The 19,820-nt window shown below is 46.4% G+C and overlaps 1 protein-coding gene across 2 annotated transcripts in view; it reads left to right on the forward strand.

Moving 5' to 3' along the window:
* Positions 1–19,820, forward strand: part of LOC121549120 (glutamate receptor ionotropic, kainate 2) — a 192,226-nt gene that overhangs the window by 44,036 nt on the left and 128,370 nt on the right. For both annotated transcript variants that reach the window (XM_041860975.2, XM_041860976.2), the window contains exon 6: positions 10,159–10,332. In XM_041860975.2, the coding sequence (XP_041716909.2) occupies positions 10,159–10,332 (174 nt within the window). The remainder of the gene's footprint in view (positions 1–10,158; positions 10,333–19,820) is intronic.

Consider the following 19,820-nt stretch of genomic DNA (forward strand, 5'->3'; position numbering starts at 1 on the left):
GCAGGCACCACTTTTCTGTTATTTATTTTTTAGAATTTCACTTCACCAATTTTGACTATTTTGTGTATGTCCATTACATGAAATCCAAATAAAAATAAATTTAAATTACAAGTTGTAATGCAACAAAATAGGAAAAACGCCAAGGGGGATGAATACTTTTGCAAGGCATTAATTAAAATGTTTCAATAAAATATTAACAAAGCTTATAAGCAAAATAATGGCAAAAGTCTCACCAGACTTGATACATATCAATCAAACAGGCTTTATTAAAAAATGACACAAACCAATACAATAACATGTTTCAGTTGAATACAATATGCTAAAAAACAAGATATAGCTTCATCATAAATGGATGTTGATACTGAAAAGGCTTTAGACCATCTTGAATGGCCTTTTCTTTTCAAAACATTTTGGGACAGTTCAACTTTCCAGCTGAAATAATACATGTAATACAAATATTGTATAAATGTCCTAAAGCAAATACACAAATAATAGTGTACATTATCTGATGAAATTGCTGTAGAAAGGGCCACAAGACAGGGATGTCCCCTCTCCCCCCTACTGGATGCACTGGCAATTGAACCGCTTGCAGAAAGAATTAGACAGGACCCAAACGTAACAGGTATCAGTATTGGTAAATATGAATATAAACTAATCTTATTTGCAGATTATCTACTGATATACCTGACCAATAGTGAAAACACAATGCCCCCTTTGCTCCAAATATTTTCAGAATACTCAAAAATCTCAGGATATGATATTTACGTGAAATAAAATTATAATAACTGCAATAGGAAAAATAAAAGGAATAACTCACGATCTACAGCTATCCTTTAAGTGGAACACAAACAATATGATATACTTAGGATGTTCAATAAGTGACAAAAAACAACAATGTATAATTATAATTGCGTTCCATTACTCAACAATATGAAAGCAGATCTAATTAAATGGAATTATCTTCCCATAAATCTTACAGGTAGAATACACCTCTTTAGAATGGCATAGCTCCCAAAATGTTAGTATTTATTTTTGGTAATATCAATTACCCCCCTGAAGCCCTTCTTTAAAAATATATACTCGGTCATAAGACTTTATATGTGCAAATCAAATTCATAGAATAAAAAGGACAGTTTCACATCTTCCTAAATCTAAGTATCACGTTTCAGGAGAAGACCCAGATGCAGACAGTGTCGAAGTAACAAAAGTGTATTACAAAAGCAGGGGCCAGGCAAATGGCAGGTCAAGGGCAGGCAGAGGTCAGTAATCCAGGGTGGTCTGACAAGGTACAGAACGGCAGGCAGGCTCAGGGCCATGGCAGGCAGAATGGTCAAAACCGGGAAAACTAGAAAACAGGAACTTGAAAAAGACAGAAGCAAGGGGAAAAACGCTGGTAGGCTTGACGAAACAAAACGAACTGGCAACAGACAAACAAAGAACACAGGTAAAAATACACTGGGGATAATGGGGAAGATGGGCGACACCTGGAGGGGGGTGGAGACATTCACAAAGACAGGTGAAACAGATCAGGGTGTGACGCTAAGGGTGGTTTTAACCTTCCAGACTTGGAATTTTAATAACTCTCTACCCAAGGCTTTAACTTACGACATATAGTTAAATGCACTAAAAAATAACAATGGATACATATTGAAGATGCTCATCCCCAGAATATTTTTATGTGTCTACTTTCAAAGGATAAAGCTAAGAACATTACCAACTTCATAGTTAAGAACTCTATAAGAATATGGAAGAAAATGAAACGTATTCTACAATAATCAATATCACTCACTAAAAACACAACCTTATGGAACAATCCTTGGACAGCTTTTCAGAATTCAATGATAAATTGGTCCACATGGAAAACGAAAGGCATAGAAACCGTAAATAGGTTGACCACATTTATAATACCCAAATGCGGGAAATGATTTTGCGGAAATTTCCCGGGACAGTGTAGCCTACATGAATTATTTGGGGGCACATTCAGCCTAGTGGCACGTGTGGTTGAATTTTGGCCACATTATAATTTTTTGGGGACTGTTCAGCTAACCATCTTAAAATCTTATAAGAAATTAGGTGGTGTAAGTAATATTATACTATGATATTGTATTTGGTTCTGTTATGTAGAAAACAAATTAAACATTATGTGATCTTTCAAGACATTGATTCAGCTTTGATCTTACTTTAGTAAATGAGCGAGAAGTGGCGGGTGTGGTCCGGCAGTTCTAGACCCCTGCTCCCGCTGCACCAAACGAGCTAATTGAAGCGCACCTAGCTTACTCTTACTAATTTTGGACTGACCAATGTAGATAGTTTCAAATACATGCAACTTGAAAGTTACATATCATGAAATGTTGATTGAAAATATTTTGGACATCAGAGCAACCTTGAGGGAATCTTGTTTGAGTCAGAAAAGGATGTTCATATGATAGGGAAGATATACAAACCCTTGCAGAGAGCATATCCAATTGATAATCTCTTAAAAAGAACTGATGTTGTCACAAGATGGAGGGAAAGTTGCAGCATAACTAACGAAATTACAGTTAACTAAAATGTGCTCTTAATCCAGTATAAACTAATATAGAATTTATTATACAAGAGACAAAATTCCCAAATTCTATAGAACAATGGCAGAGTCATGGCTTAAGTTTAAAACTAATAATGACTCAGTAATCCATGCTTTCTGGGAATGCTATAAAGTCCAAATGTTATGGGCGGAGCTAGAAAATTGGCGGTCAGAAGTATTACAATGTAAACTTACTTTTAATCCGTCTGTCTGCATATTTCAAGACATGGCATATGACGGGTGTAGTGAGATACCCAATGGTCTGGACGATTCTCTTCTCATCACTCATCTTGAAAAAACTCATACTAAAAACTTGGAAATCAATCACCACCATCATTAACACAATTGAAAAAATTTAATGATTTATTATTTATATATTTCAAAAACATGGGCGACCAAGAAAAATGAATTGGTACAATTTAAGGCCAAGTGGCTAACAATAACGCCTTGATCACACCGACAGTGTCATTACGCAAAATGGTACGCAGCATCATCCGGATATGTGAGCAACAAAAGTTCAACATTCACCTTCTGCTACATTTCGGTCAAGGCGTACATTCGATAAATCCAATGTATGCACCACACAGAACGCACTGCAACTGCCTCTGCAATGCAATGCTGCAAGGCAAATGCAGCGTTTCATTGGAAATGAATGTACTTCTGGTGTACCAAAATGCAATGATGCTGTAGGTGTGATCGGGGTGTAATGCAGGCACTAGAGATGGGGATGTGAGCATGCGGGTGTGGGCAGATGAGATGTAGTCTTTTTTTGTGTGCGTCTGTAAGTTGTTGTTCGTATGAATACGTTTGTAATTTGAGTGGAATACAAATATTATATATATATATATATATATATATATATATATATACATATATATATATATATATATATCTCAACACGACACACACAATACCGGTCAAAATATATTTTATATTTTATATTCTTCAAATAGCCAGCCTTTGCCTTGATGACAGCTTTGCGCACTCTTGGCATTCTCTCAACCAGCATCATGAGGTACTCACCTGGAATGCATTTCAATTAACAGGTGAGCCTTCTTAAAAGTTAATTTGTGGAATTTATTTCCTTCTTAATGCGTTTGAGCGGACCTGCTACCACCAGCCTGAGGAGAGACACATGGAAAGAGGAGTTAATACGGTAATCAGGGGGGAGCTGTAACCTATAACATACCTCGTTCAGTCTCCTCAGGACCCAGATTCCGGCAGGGCAGGCAAAGGGGCAGGTTTCGGGTCGAGAGCCAGACCCGGTCCCCCGGTGCATACACTGGGGCCTCACTGCGGTGGCGGTCGGCGCTCGCCTTCTGTCGCCTGATGGCCCGTTGCAGGCGCACATGGGCAGTGTCCCAGGTCACTTCCGAGCGCCGAAACCATTCATCCACCGCAGGTGCCTCGATCTGGCTCTAATGCCACGGTGCCAGGACCGGCTGATACCCTAGTACACACTGAAATTGAGACATGTTAGTGGAGGAGTGGCTGAGGGAGTTTTGGGCCATCTATGCCCAGGGGATGAAAGCTGCCCACTTCCCCGGCCGGTCCTGGCAATAGGACCGCAGAAACTTACCCACATCCTGGTTAACTCTCTCCACCTGCCCATTACGCTCGGGGTGAAAACCTGAGGTCAGGCTGACCGAGACCCCCAGACGTTCCATGAACGCCCTCCAGACCCTCGATGTGAACTGGGAACCCCGATCAGACACTATATCCTCAGGCACCCCATAGTGCCGGAAGACATGGGTAAACAGAGCCTCCGCAGTCTGTAGGGCCGTAGGGAGACAGGGCAAAGGAAGGAGATGGCAGGACTTAGAAAACCGATCCACAACGACCAGGATCGTGGTGTTACCTTGTGACGGAGGAAGATCCGTCTTGAAGTCCGCCGATAGGTGTGACCACGGCCGTTGTTGTATGGGTAGGGGTTGTAATTTCCCTCTGGGCAGGTGTCTAGGTGCCTTGCACTGGGCGCACACCGAGCAGGAGGAAACATAAATCCACACGTCCATAGCTAAAGTGGGCCACCAGTACTTCCCATTAAGACAGCGCACTGTCCGACCGATGCCAGGATGACCAGAGGAGGGTGACGTGTGGGCCCAACAGATCAATCGATCGCGGACATCAGACGGTACGTACAGACGCCCAACTGGACACTGGGTGGGAGTGGGCTCCGTCCGTAATGCCCGCTCGATGTCCGAGTCAACCTCCCATACCACCGGTGCCACCAGGCAAGAAGCCGGAAGTATGGGAGTGGGATCCATTTTACATTACATTTACATTTACGTCATTTAGCAGACGCTCTTATCCAGAGCGACTTACACGTGGACCGCTCCTCTGTGTCATACATCCGGGACAGTGCGTCTGCCTTATCATTCTGGGAACCTGGTCTGTAGGATAGGGTGAAAACAAAACGGGTGAAAAACATGGCCCACCTAGCCTGGCGAGGGTTCAGTCTCCTCGCCGCCCGGATGTACTCCAGATTGCGGTGGTCAGTCCAAATGAGGAAAGGGTGTTTAGCCCCCTCAAGCCAATGCCTCCACGCCTTCAGAGCCTTGACAACAGCTAACAGCTCCCAGTCCCCCACATCATAGTTTCGCTCCGCCGGGCTGTGCTTCTTCGAAAAGAAAGCACAGGGGCGGAGCATTGGTGGCGTACCCGAGCGCTGAGACAGCACAGCTCCTATCCCAGCCTCGGACGCATCCACCTCTACTATGAATGCCAAGGAGGGATCAGGATGAGCCAGCATGGGAGCCGAAGAAAACAGAGCCTTCAGGTGACCAAAAGCCCTGTCCGCCCCATCTGACCACTGCAGTCTCTCCGGTCCCCCCTTCAGCAAGTAGGTAATGGGAGCCGCTACCTGACCAAAGCCCCGGATAAACCTCTGGTAGTAGTTGGCAAACCCTAAGAACTGCTGCACCTCCTTCACCGTGGTTGGAGTCAGCCAATTATACACGGCTAAAATGCAGTCATTCTCCATCTCCACCCCTGACACGGACAGGAAGGAGGAAGGAGACGGACTGTTGGAAGAACAGACATTTCTCAGCCTTGACGTACAGGTCATGCTTCAACAGTCGACCAAGCACCTTGCGCACCAGGGACACACGCTCGGCGCGTGTAGCAGAGTATATTAGAATGTCATCTATATACACCACTACACCCTGCCCGTGCAGGTCCCTGAAAATCTCGTCTACGAAAAGATTGGAAGACTGATGGAGCATTCATCAACCCGTACGGCATGACGAGGTACTCATAGTGCCCAGAGGTGGTACTAAATGCCGTCTTCCACTCATCCCCCTCCCGGATACACACCAGGTTGTAAGCGCTCCTGAGATCCAATTTGGTGAAGAAGCGCGCCCCGTGCAATGACTCTGTCACACTGGCTATGAGAGGCAGTGGGTAACTGTACTTAACAGTGATCTGATTTAGACCTCGATAGTCAATGCACGGGCGTAAACCTCCATCCTTCTTCACAAAAAAATAAAACTTGAGGAGGCAGGTGAAGTGGAAGACCGAATGTATCCCTGTCCCAGAGATTCGGAGACATACGTTTCCATAGCTGCCGTCTCCTCCTGAGACAGAGGATACACGTGACTCCTGGGAAGTGCTGCGCCTACCTGGAGATTTATCGCACAATCCCCCTGTCGATGGGGTGGTAGTTGAGTCGCCTTCGGCGGGAGACAAATCGGCATATTCGGGGGGAATGTGCGTAGTGGAGACCTGGTTTGGACTCTCCACCGTAGTTGCACCAATGGAAACACCTACACACCTCCCTGAGCACTGACGTGACCATCCCTTGAGAGACCTCTGTTGCCATGAAATAGTGGTGTCATGAGAGGCCAACCAGGGAAGCCCCAACACCACAGGAAACGCAGGAGAATCGATCAGGAAGAGACTAATTCTCTCCTCATGACCCTCCCGCGTTTTCATACAGAGTGGAGCTGTGACCTCCCTAATCAGGCCCTACCCTAAAAGATGACTATCTAAGGCATGTACAGGGAAGGGCACATCAACAGGAACAATAGGGATCCCTAATCTACGTGCAAATGAACGGTCAATAAAGTTCCCAGCTGTGCCTGAATCTACTAGCGCCTTATGCTAGGAATGCGGGGAAAACTCAGGAAATTCTATACAAACACACATGTGCGCAACAGGGAGCTCTGAGTAAGTCAGGTGCCTACTCACCTGGGATGATCAACCAGTGACCTGTCTGCTGCCTCAACTCCCTGTGGAACCTCCCCAGCACCGACCAGCAGTGTGCCCTCTGCGGCCACAGTTGGTGCAGGAACGCCGAAAAGGAGGTGCTGAAAGACAGGCCTGAGAAGAATGGGGGCCTGTCGATAAGGCCCTCTCATCATCGGGCTGATGTCCTGTCTGAGGAACCGCCTCTCTCCCCCCAGGTGGATGATTGAAGACTGCCCGGAAGCGGCGGGTGAAATCCTCATAGCGAACCAACGCTGCATCTATTCCTCCCCATTCGGCATTGGCCCACTCAAGCACTCTCCCCGACAGACAGGAGATGAGGGCGGACACGCTCTCGTATCCTGAGGGAGCCGGGTGGATGGTCACCAGGTAGGAGCAGGAATCCCAGGCACCCGGTAGCCGTCCCATCATATGCCCTCGGGAGCGAGAGCCGAATCCCACTGGGTCCAGGTGATGGAGGGGTGGACATCGGTGTGGGTCGACCTGAAGTTGATGGGGTTGTGGGAAAACCCCCTCTCTCCCATCGCTCCATGGTCTGCAACACGCGATCCATAGCTGTGCCAAGATTCTGGAGCATCGTCGCGTACTGCTGGACGCGCTCCTCCACGGGTACCGGAGTACTGGCTGCACTTGCTGACTCCATATTAGGTGCGTGTTTCTGTCATGTGTCAAATGTGCAGCGGTAGGACGGAGTCAGGTGCAGGACACAGAACTGAGTACACAACGTACTTTACTCTGAAAAACAAACACTAATTTCCACGCAGGGAAAACACACCAGCTCACAAAAGTGTATGACAACACAACGAACGAACACGCACAAAACCATGTAGGAACCAGAGGGTTAAATAGGGAAATAATCATAACGCAATGGGATCCAGGTGTGTACAAACAAGACAAAACAAATGGAAAACAGAAACGTAGATCGGTGGCAGCTAGAAAGCCGGTGATATCGACCGCCGATAGCCGCTCGCACAAGGAGAGGCACCGACTTCGGCGGAAATCGTGACAGAATGGATGATCTCCGCATGTGTAGTTCCCACCATAAAGCATGGAGGAGGAGGTGTTATGGTGTGGGGGTGCTTTGCTGGTGACACTCTCTGTGATTTATTTAGAATTCATGGCACACTTAACCAGCATGGCTACCACAGCATTCTGCATCGATACGCCATCCCATCTGGTTTGGGCTTAGTGGGACTGTCATTTGTTTTTTAACAGGACAATGACCCAACACACCTCCAGGCTGTATAAGGGCTATTTTACCATGAAGGAGAGTGATTGAGTGCTGCATCAGATGACCTGGCCTCCACAATCCCCCGACCTCAACCAAATTGAGATGGTTTGGGATGAGTCAGACCCCAGAGTGAAGAAAAATCAGCCAACAAATGCTTAGCATATGTGGGAACTCCTTCAAGACTGTTGGAAAAGCATTCCAGGTGAAGCTGGTTGAGAGAATGCCAAGAGTGTGCAAAGCTATCATCAAGGCAAAGGGTGGCTATTTGATGAATCTCAAATATAAAGTATTTTTGGATTTGTTTAACAATTTGTTGTTTACTACATGATTCCTTATGTGTTATTTCATAGTTGATGTCTTCACTATTATTCTACAATGTAGAAAATAGTAAAAATAAATAAAAACCTTTGAATGAGTAGGTGTTCTAAAACTTTTGAACGGTAGTGTATATACACTATATATACAGTGGGGAAAAAAAGTATTTAGTCAGCCACCAATTGTGCAAGTTCTCCCACTTAAAAAGATGAGAGAGGCCTGTAATTTTCATCATAGGTACACGTCAACTATGACAGACAAATTGAGAAAAAAAAATCCAGAAAATCCCATTGTAGGATTTTTAATGAATTTATTTGCAAATTATGGTGGAAAATAAGTATTTGGTCACCTATAAACAAGCAAGATTTCTGGCTCTCACAGACCTGTAACTTCTTCTTTAAGAGGCTCCTCTGTCCTCCACTCGTTACCTGTATTAATGGCACCTGTTTGAACTTGTTATCAGTATAAAAGACACCTGTCCACAACCTCAAACAGTCACACTCCAAACTTCACAATGGCCAAGACCAAATAGCTGTCAAAGGACACCAAAAACAAAATTGTAGACCTGCACCAGGCTGGGAAGACTGAATCTGCAATAGGTAAGCAGCTTGGTTTGAAGAAATCAACTGTGGGAGCAATTATTAGGAAATGGAAGACATACAAGACCACTGATAATCTCCCTCGATCTGGGGCTCCACGCAAGATCTCACCCCGTGGGGTCAAAATGATCACAAGAACGGTGAGCAAAAATCCTAGAACCACACGGGGGGACCTAGTGAATGACCTGCAGAGAGCTGGGACCAAAGTAACAAAGCCAACCATCAGTAACACACTACGCCACCAGGGACTCAAATCCTGCAGTGCGAGACGTGTCCCCTGCTTAAGCCAGTACATGTCCAGGCCCGTCTGAAGTGCATTTGGATAATCCAGAAGAGGATTGGGAGAATGTCATATGGTCAGATGAAACGAAAATATAACTTTTTGGTAAAAACTCAACTCGTCATGTTTGGAGGACAAAGAATGCTGAGTTGCATCCAAAGAACACCATACCTACTGTGAAGCATGGGGTTGGAAACATCATGCTTTGGGGCTGTTTTTCTGCAAAGGGACCAGGACGACTGATCCGTGTAAAGGAAAGAATGAATGGGGCCATGTATCGTGAGATTTTGAGTGAAAACCTCCTTCCATCAGCAAGGGCATTGAAGATGAAACGATTTCAGCATGACAATGATCCCAAACACACCGCCCGTCAACGAAGGAGTGGCTTCGTAAGAAGCATTTCAAGGTCCTGGAGTGGCCTAGCCAGTCTCCAGATCTCAACCCCATAGAAAATCTTTGGAGGGAGTTGAAAGTCTGTGTTGCCCAGCGATAGCCCCAAAACATCACTGCTCTAGAGGAGATCTGCATGGAGGAATGGGCCAAAATACCAGCAACAGTGTGTGAAAACCTTGTGAAGACTTACAGAAAATGTTTGACCTGTGTCATTGCCAACAAAGGGTATATACCAAAGTATTGAGAAACTTTTGTTGTTGACCAAATACTTTTTTTCCACCATCATATGCCAATAAATTCATTAAAAATCCTACAATGTGATTTTCTGGATTTTTTTTCTCATTTTGTCTGTCATAGTTGACGTGTAACTATGATGAAAATTACAGGCCTCTCTCATCTTTTTAAGTGGGAGAACTTGCACAATTGGTGGCTGACTAAATACTTTTTTTCCCCACTGATATATATATATATATATATATATATATATATATATATATATATATATATATATATATATATATATATAATAATTAAGTATCAAAGCATGAATAAGGTAATTTTTTTATTTTAGGATCTTTTCGCCCTGGATATGGAGCCGTATCGGTACAGCGGAGTCAACATGACGGGTTTCCGGATCCTAAACACTGAAAACTCTCAGGTGTCATCGATCATCGAGAAGTGGTCCATGGAACGCCTTCAAGCCCCGCCCAAAGCAGACTCAGGCCTCCTGGACGGATTCATGACGGTACGGTTGAAACTGCTTATGGCTCTGTTATGCTGTGCATGCACAAAGATGTTTATGGCGATACTTTTTCACCTGCGTGTCTCAATGACCAAATCGATAGGAGGTTGTAAATTATATCGCTACATTTATGGGATTTTTCTAGTACAACCACTTTGTAAAGCCATCGTGTATGGAATGGTCAGTTTATATGAAATGTGAAATATGCGAATGTAAAGGAATAGTTACTTTTATGGGTAACAGGGCAGGATAGCCAGGGCTTTAGTCCAGGTGAGAGGCTCTCTGGGAGGGCACCAAGGCTGGGCAGTAATCCCGTCTTGAGCTTTGGGACTGAATCTCCTGGGTCTAAATGCTCTCTAATGAGACGGTGTGGATGGTAATGGCCGTTTGTCTGCACTCCTTCATTCGCCTCCTCTTTCCCTCTATCCGCTGGGAACCCTGCCAACATATGACAATCTGTCAGTGTAAGGAGAGAGAGAGCAAATTGGACAGAAATTATGGGCTCTAGTTTTTTTTCGGGACGCCATCCAAAAACCCCAGAAACGATGAGGTAATTTGAAATTGAAAAAAAGAATTGGAGGTATGGTCATTCAAGGTCTTTTTCTGTATGTATTTGTCTGAAACCGGCAATTACTTCATTTCGCTAGCATGATACAAAGTCTCTGGGGAGATGCATGCCTGTGTTTTTCGGTTTGGTGTCTCCTTCTTCTGTCTGGGTATAGGATGGCAGTAAATCCATGGTGAATCTTCATAGAGACAGATGCAATGAGAAAAGCAGTAACACAGTGTCAGAAACGGAAATGTATGCTTATGAATTGAAATTTAGTCTTACCCCTATATTGCTTACTTGCTTATGGTTGCACAATGCGCAATATGATAGCATGCCATACTGTAGTTTTCTGTTTTTCATGGAAGCTGCAACACCTAAACTAGAGTACATGCATGTCAAACAATGTCTGCATGGTTATTCAAAGCAAAAACACTGTAGGACCTATGAGTATTTTTTACAATCATATTATCCAATGCACAGTAAGCTGCATTCATTCGGGTAGGAACCTGCTCTGATGTCTTGCCAGAGAAAGACCCATTGCCACATAAGGAAGCATAACACCCCAAAAGCAATGGCACATGTTTTCTTTGAATTTCCCTAGGCTTATACACAGGATAAAACAATGTTTCATGTATTCATGTATGTAACGATTAAAGGCCCACCTCAGAGGAAGTTTCCACACCCATTTCGAGTAATTCCTATCCTAGAGCGGAAATTCTTGTTTAGGTTCAACCTCGAAGACTGACTCAGGCTGCTAATACATATTCAGGAATTGGGGGTGGGAACGTTGTGGTAATTTCCACGTGTAGCAGAGAAATAACAAAAAATAGGGCACTATTAGCCCATACAAATGCATTGAATAACAGATTCACTACATGGAACAACAGAAAGTCCCCCCCAAAATCTAAAGGAAGTTGGTTCTGATGTGTCTGTCCTATATCTGAGAGTTTCTTTTTTGTCTATATACGTATATATATATATTTTTTTTACATGTATGTAACCCCTTCTTTTTGGCACTAAACAGTCTCCATAAATACTTACATACATTTTTTCAAATGGTACAGGGGGACCTTCAGACGAGTCTTGTGAGGTCCGTGGTAGTCCTAGTGCAGAACAACCAACATGTACGTGTTCGTGAGAGTCTCACCTCTCGGCGGAGGGGTCATATTAGTGTGTAGCCCAAACTGCTACAGACAGAAGTCCCAAGATGCTTGTAGGGGTCGTAGAGCCAAACCGTTCAGACTCTACATACGTTATCGTAAAAATACAGATTTTTGGGATGTCTCATGGTCTGACAAACACCGCTGTAGATCGGTTACCTTCCACAGCAGGCCAACATACTGTAAGTAGATGCGGTGGATTGAGACGCAGCCCATGCAAAATACCTGATATCTCTAGCTTAAATTGACAGATATTGCTGGATTTTTTAAAATGATATACTTAGATTGACCCACGAGTGCATCAATAGACTCTAAAGGATTAACCTCTCTCCTCCCCTTCATCTTTATTTTTTATTTATTTGATCTTTATTTTATCAGGGAGTGACACAGACACATCAATATAAAAATACAAAATGTAAGCAGAAAGAAAAACACGGTCATAAAAAACAGACATTCATCAGAAAAAGGTCCTCAATCTGGTCCTGAGTTCTGAATTGGCACCAAAACATACAATGCCAGAACATTTTGAAGATTGTTCCACAAATAAGTTGCAAAAAAACTAAAAGCTGATTTTCCTAACTCAGTAGTGACCAAAGGAATTTCCAGAGTTAGCCATTCCTAAGACCGGATGTGGTAACTCATACGTCTAAAGTTTAGTAATGATATTAGGTACAGTGGGACTTTTTGTAAAAGGGCTTTATAAATGAAAACATAGTAATTCATCAACCTACGTGACATCAAAGAAGGCCACCCAACTTTCTGGTAGAGAATGCAGGGATGAGTGCTAAAACTGTCGCCCGTAATAAAGCACAGTGCGCTATGATGAACTGCATCTAACGGCTTTAAAGAAGTAGCAGCTGCGTTCATATACAGTGCATTCAGAAAGTATTCAGACCCCTTGACTTTGTCCACATTTTGTTACTTTACAGCCTTATTCTAAAATGGATTAAATACACATTTTTCCTCATCAATCTACACACAATACCCCGTAATGACAAAGCGAAAACAGGTTTTTTGCTCTGAGACTCGAAATTCTGCTCAGGTGAATCCTGTTTCGATTGATCATCCTTGAGATTTTTCTACAACTTGATTGGAGTCCAGCTGTGGTAAATTCATTTGATTGGACATGATTTGGAAAGGCAAACACCTGTCTATATAAGGTCCCACAGTTGACAGTGCATGTCAGAGCAAAAACCAAGCCATGAGGTTGAAGGAATTGTCCGTAGAGCTCCAAGACAGGATTGTGTCGAGCCACATGTCTGGTGAAGGGTACCAAAAATGTCTGCAGCATTGAAGGTCCCCAAGAACACTATGGCCTCCATCATTCTTAAATGGAAGAAGTTTGGAACCACCAAGACTCTTCCTAGAGCTGGCCGCCCGGCCAAACTGAGCAATCAGGGGAGAAGGGCCTTGGTCAGGGAGGTGACCAAGAACCCAATGGTAACTCTGACAGAGCTCCAGAGTTCCTCTGTGGAGATGGGAGAACCTTCCGGAAGGACAACCATCTCTGCAGCCCTCCACCAATCAGGCCTTTACAGTAGAGTGGCCAGACGTAAGCCACTCCTCAGTAAAAGGCACATGAGAGCCCGCTTGGAGTTTGCCAAAAGGCACCTAAAGATTCTCAGACCATGGGAAACAAGATTCGCTGGTCTGATGAAACCAAGATTGAACTCTTTGTCCTGAATGCCAAGCATCACATCTACAGGAAACCTGGCACCATCCCTACGGTGAAGCATGGTGGTGGCAGCATCATGCTATTGGAATGTTTTTCAGCGGCAGGGACTGGGAGACTAGTCAGGATCGAGGGAAAGATGAACGGAGCAAAGTACAGAGAGATCCTTGATGAAACACTGCTCCAGAGCGCTCGGGACCTCAGACTGGGGTGAAGGTTCACATTCCAACAGGACAACAACCCTAAGCACACAGCCAAGACAACGCATGAGTGGCTTCGGGAAAAGTCTATGAATGTCCTTGAGTGGCCCAGCCAGAGCCCGGACTTGAACCCGATCGAACATCTCTGGTGATACTTGGAAATAGCTGTGTAGCGACGCTCCCCATCCAACCTGACAGAGCTTGAGATGATCTGCAGAGAAGAATGGGAGAAACTCGCCAAATACAGGTTTGCCAACCTTGTAGCGTCATACCCAAGAAGACTGAGGCTGTAATCGCTGCCAAAGGTGCTTTAACAAAGTACTGAATAAAGGGTCTGAATATTTATGTAAATGTGATATTTCCGTTTTTTATTGTATTGTGTGTAGATTGATGAGAAAATATATGAATTTAAACCATTTTAGAATAAGGCTGTTACGTAACAAAATGTGGAGAATTATTGTTAATCTAACTGCAGTTTCCAAATTACAGTAGGTATTACAGCGAAAAAACACCATGCTTTTGTTTGAAGATAGTACCCAACAACAGAACACTTTTATCAAAGCAACTGGTTGATACATTAATCTCTGAAGTTAAATAATGTACTTACATTCAGTAATCTTGCTCTGATTTGTCATCCTGAGGGTCCCTGAGATAAAACATAGCATTGTTTTGTTTGATAAAATCAATTTTTATATCCAAACATGGGTCTACAGCGTTTCGCCTGAATTCCGATTAGTTGAACTTGAAACAAAACATTTCAAGGTAATATAAACACTACACCTTGTTTTGCCCAGTCAAGTTCTGTTTTTCTGGAATCCTCAGATACTCTAGAAGGCGACCGAACGTGTTTCATGATCCTGCATGACGCATTGGCTAAGCAAAAGGTATATTAGCCCACCAAGGATTGACATGATTACGCACCAATCATACGGGCGTTGTTGACTTGATTGGCTGTATCTTGGTCCAATGACCACCTATTGTTTTGAAACATAGCTAGCTAGATAGCCAATGATAAGGCTTTACAGGAGTGTGTGATGGTCCTTTGTGTGAGTAAAAGCCATTGTGCTAGGCTCGCGCGCAACAACCTACATTGGGCAGATAAAATCGAGAGAACAAAGAGGGACTCGTATTACTCACACACGCTCGATTAGTTCTACCAAGTTTATTGCTATTTTAGAAAGTAGAACATTGTTAATAAAACAGGAAAAGCTCAATCGAAGACCAAGTATACAGATCTGGACAAGATTATTGCAGAAATCGATTGGGAAAGTGACATAGAAGTTGATGAGGACTCAATTAGTGATTACACTGTACACTCACGCTGATTTCTTTTGGATGGGAAAGACGTAACTTTAGACGGGTAAGTAAAATAAATTTTTTCTTATCATGCTAATGCTGTTGTTTAAATGGTTGCATATTATTCATTTGAGATATTTTTCTTTGATTGCTATATACACTACCAGTCAAAAGTGTCACGATCGTCGTAATAAGTGGACCAAGGCGCAGCGTGATATGCGTACATCTTTTAATGCGTACTTTGCACAATACAACAAAACAACAAAACGAAACGTGAAGTCCTCGGTCATACAACACAAACCTAAACGGAACAAGATCCCACAAATGACAAGTGCACAACAGGCTGCCTAATTATGGTTCCCAATCAGAGACAACAAGACACAGCTGCCTCCGATTGGGAACCACCCCGGTCAACACAGAAATACACGATCTAGAAAAGAACACATAGAAAACAAAACATAGACACTACACATAGAAACTAATACCCTGGCTCAACATATAAGAGTCCCCAGAGCCAGGGCGTGACAGTACCCCCCCCCCCCAAAGGCGCGGACTGCGACCGCGCCAACTAAACCCAACAGGGGAGGGGCCGGGTGGGCATTCCGCCTCGGAGGCGGATCCGGCTCCGGGCGTGACCACCACCCTCTAACTACCCCCCCGTAGCGCCCCTTGTCTGGTCCCGCTGGCTGGCGCTGGACTGGACATCGGTGGAGCGGATTGCTTAGGCTCCGGTGTGGAGCAGCTGACCGGTACCTGACCAGGCACCGGTGAAACAGGCACGGGCTGTGCCGGACTGACGACGCGCACCACTGGCTTGGTGCGGGGAGCAGGCACGGGCTGTGCCGGACTGACGACGCGCACCACAGGCTTGGTGCAGGGAGCAGGGACGGGCCGGACCGGGCTGGCGACGCGCACCACTGGCTTGGTGCGGGGATCAGGAACGAGCCGGACCGGGCTGACGACGCGCACCACTGGCTTGGTGCAGGGATCAGGAACGGGCCGGACCGGGCTGACGACGCGCACCACTGGCTTGGTGCGGGGAGCAGGAACGGGCCGGACCGGGCTGACGACGTGCACCACAGGCTTGGTGCGGGGAGCAGGAACAGGCCGGGCCGGGCTGGCGACGCGCACCACAGGCTTGGTGCGAGGGACAGGAACAGGCCGGGCCGGGCTGGCGACGCACACCACAGGCTTGGTGCGGGGAACAGGAACAGGCCGGACCGGGCTGTGGAGACGGACTGGAGGTCTGGAGCGAAGAGCTGACACAACCCCGTCCTGGCTGAACTCGGTGGCCTCCTAATCCACAAACTCGCCCTGTAGCTGCCTCCAGCAGCCCCGTCGTCCATGCCGTGTGCCCCCCAACATTTTTTTATTGGGGTTGCCTCTTGCGTGTCCGACGTCGGCACGGTTGGCGCCGCTGCTCCTCTCTATGGTGCGCCTCCACCGTCTCCTCCCACGGACGGCGATCCATTCCGGCCTGGACCAGGCTCCCTGCCCGTCCAAGATCTCCTCCCAAGTCCAGGCTGTCTGCTCTTGGACACGCTGCTTGGTCCTGTTATGGTGGGATCTTCTGTCACGATCGTCGTAATAAGTGGACCAAGGCGCAGCGTGATATGCGTACATCTTTTAATGCGTACTTTGCACAATACAACAAAACAACAAAACGAAACGTGAAGTCCTCGGTCATACAACACAAACCTAAACGGAACAAGATCCCACAAATGACAAGTGCACAACAGGCTGCCTAAGTATGGTTCCCAATCAGAGACAACAAGACACAGCTGCCTCCGATTGGGAACCACCCCGGCCAACACAGAAATACACGATCTAGAAAAGAACACATAGAAAACAAAACATAGACACTACACATAGAAACTAACACCCTGGCTCAACATATAAGAGTCCCCAGAGCCAGGGCGTGACAAAAAGTTTGGACACACCTACTCATTCAAGGGTTTTTCTTTATTTTTTACTATTCTTTACATTGTAGAATAATAGTGAAGACATCACAACTATGAAAGAACACATATTGAATCATGTAGTAAACAAAAAAGTGTTAAACAAATCAAAATATATGTTATTTGAGATTCTTCAAATAGCCACTCTTTGCCTTGATGACAGCTTGGCACACTCTTGGCATTCTCTCAAACAGCTTCACCTGGAATGCTTTTCCAACAGTCTTGAAGGAGTTCCCACATATGCTGAGCACTTGTTGGCTGCTTTTCCTTCACTCTGCGATCCGACTCATCCCAAACCATCTCAATTGGGTTGAGGTCGGGGGATTGTGGAGGCCAGGTCATCTGATGCAGCACTCCATCACTCTCCTTCATGGTAAAATAGCCCTTACACAGCCTGGAGGTGTGTTGCGTCATTGTCCTGTTGAACAACAAATTATAGTACCACTAAGCCAAAACCAGATGGGATTGTGTATCGTTGTAGAATGCTGTGGTAGCCATGCTGGTTAAGTGTGCTTTGAATTCAAAATAAATCACAGACAGTGTCACCAGCAAAGCACACCCACACCATAACACCTCCTCCTCCATGCTTTACGGTGGGAAATACACATACGGAGATAATCCGTTCACCCACACCGCTTCTCACAAAGACACGGTGGTTGGAATTAAAATCTCCAATTTGGACTCCAGACCAAAGGACACATTTCCACCGGTGTCACGCCCTGACCTATGGAACTCTTGTTTGTTGAGTCAGGGTGTGAATGTCTATTGTAGTATTATGTTATGTATATCTATGTTTAGGATCAAGAATGTGTATTTCTACGTTTGGCCGGGTGTGATTCCCAATCAGAGGCAGCTGTCGCTCGTTGTCTCTGATTGGGTATCATACTTAGGTAGCCTATTTCCTACGTTGCATTGTGGGATCTTGTTCCGTATAGGCTTGTATGTGTATAGCCTGAGGACTTCACGTTACGTTGTTTCTTGTTTTGTTTTATGTTTATTGAGTTAATAAACATGTACGCTTTTCACGCTGCACCTTGGTCCAACCCGTCTCTCAACGATCGTGACAGAAGATCCCACCACAAAAGGACCAAGCAGCGTGCCGAGGAGGAGCGAATAGCTCTGTCACAGGTGGGAAAATGGTGGTCATGTGAGGATATATTCACTGGGAAAGGACCCTGGGCGAAGGTACAGGCCCTGGCAAGAGAGGATCAATGACAACGCCAACGGGACCAACCGCAGAGGAAGCCCGAGAGGCAACCCCAATATTTTTTTTGGGGGGGGCTAGAGGGGTGGTCGGGGATCGAGAGAGAAGAGCCCCGACCACTGCACCCGGTGGGGTTCCAGTTGGAGTCCCTACGACCATGGGAACAGGAATGGGAACAGTTTTACACGGAAGAGTCGGAGGATGACGACGACGATGAGGTTCTGTTCCCTAACTCGTGGGGGCTCCCGGAGGAGTCCTCACTGGAGGAGTATTGGCGAGAGAGAGAGAAGGACTGGAGCAGTCTGAGAGAGGAGGCCACCACGTTACGGGGGCTGTTAGCTCAGAGGGAGCAGGAGTTATCCGTTCAGAGGGAGGCGCTACAGGAGGCTCAAAGGGAGAAGGAAGTAGTGGAGGCACGGAGAGAGGAGCTGGTCAGGCAACAGAAGGAGCGTGTGTTCATTGAGGAACCTGGGTATGCGGAGATACGCACTGTGTCGCCAGTGCGCGTTCACAGCCCAGTGCGTCCTGTGCCAGCGCTCCGCACGTATCGTGCGAAAGTGGGCATCCAGCCAGGACAGGTTGTGCCAGCTCCTTGCACCAAACCAGTGGTGCGTGTCTCCAGTCCAGTAAGACCCGTGCCTGCTCCTAGCACCAAGCCAGTGGTGCGTGTTCCCAGTCCAGTACGGCCCGTTCCTGCTCCTTGCACCAGACCTGTGGTGCGTGTCTCCAGTCCGTCCCGGCCTGTTCCTGCTCCTCGCACCAGACCAGTGGTGCGTGTCCCCAGTCCGGCCCAGCCCGTGCCTGCACCTCGCACCAAGCCAGTGGTGCGTGTTCCCAGTCCGGTACGGCCCGTGCCTGCTCCTCGCACCAGACCAGTGGTGCGTATCCCCAGTCTGGCACGGCCCGTTCCTGTCCTCGCACCAAACCAGTGGTGCGTGTCCCCATTCCGGCCCGGCCCGTTCCTGCTCCTCGCACCAAGCCAATGGTGCGTGTTCCCAGTCCGGCATGGCCCGTGCCCGTTCCATCGGTGCCTGATCCACCACCAGTCAGCTGCTCCACTCCGGAGTCAGAGCAGTCCGCTCCACCGGTGCCGAGTCCAGCTCCGGTCAGCGGCTCTACTCCGGAGCCAGAGCAGTCCGCTCCACCGGTGCCCAGCCTAGCTCCGGTCAGCGGATACACTCCGGAGCCAGAGCAGTCCGCTCCACTGGTGCCCAATCCAGCTCCAGTCAGCGGATCTACTCCGGAGCCAGAGCAGTCCGCTCCACCGGTGCCCAAACCAGCTCCAGGCAGCGGAGACCCAGAAGTCAGCCCCTCTCCAGGGTCGGGGCCTCCCACACCAGGGTCCAGACAGGGCTTGGTGCATCGCGGGAGGATTGCCGATCCAGGCCCAGACGTCAGCCCCTCTCCAGGTTCGGGGTCTCCCACACCAGGGTCCAGACAGGGCTTGGTGC

The sequence above is a fragment of the Coregonus clupeaformis genome, unplaced genomic scaffold, assembly GCF_020615455.1.
Source record: "Coregonus clupeaformis isolate EN_2021a unplaced genomic scaffold, ASM2061545v1 scaf0104, whole genome shotgun sequence".
NCBI classification, from domain to species: Eukaryota; Metazoa; Chordata; class Actinopteri; order Salmoniformes; family Salmonidae; genus Coregonus; species Coregonus clupeaformis.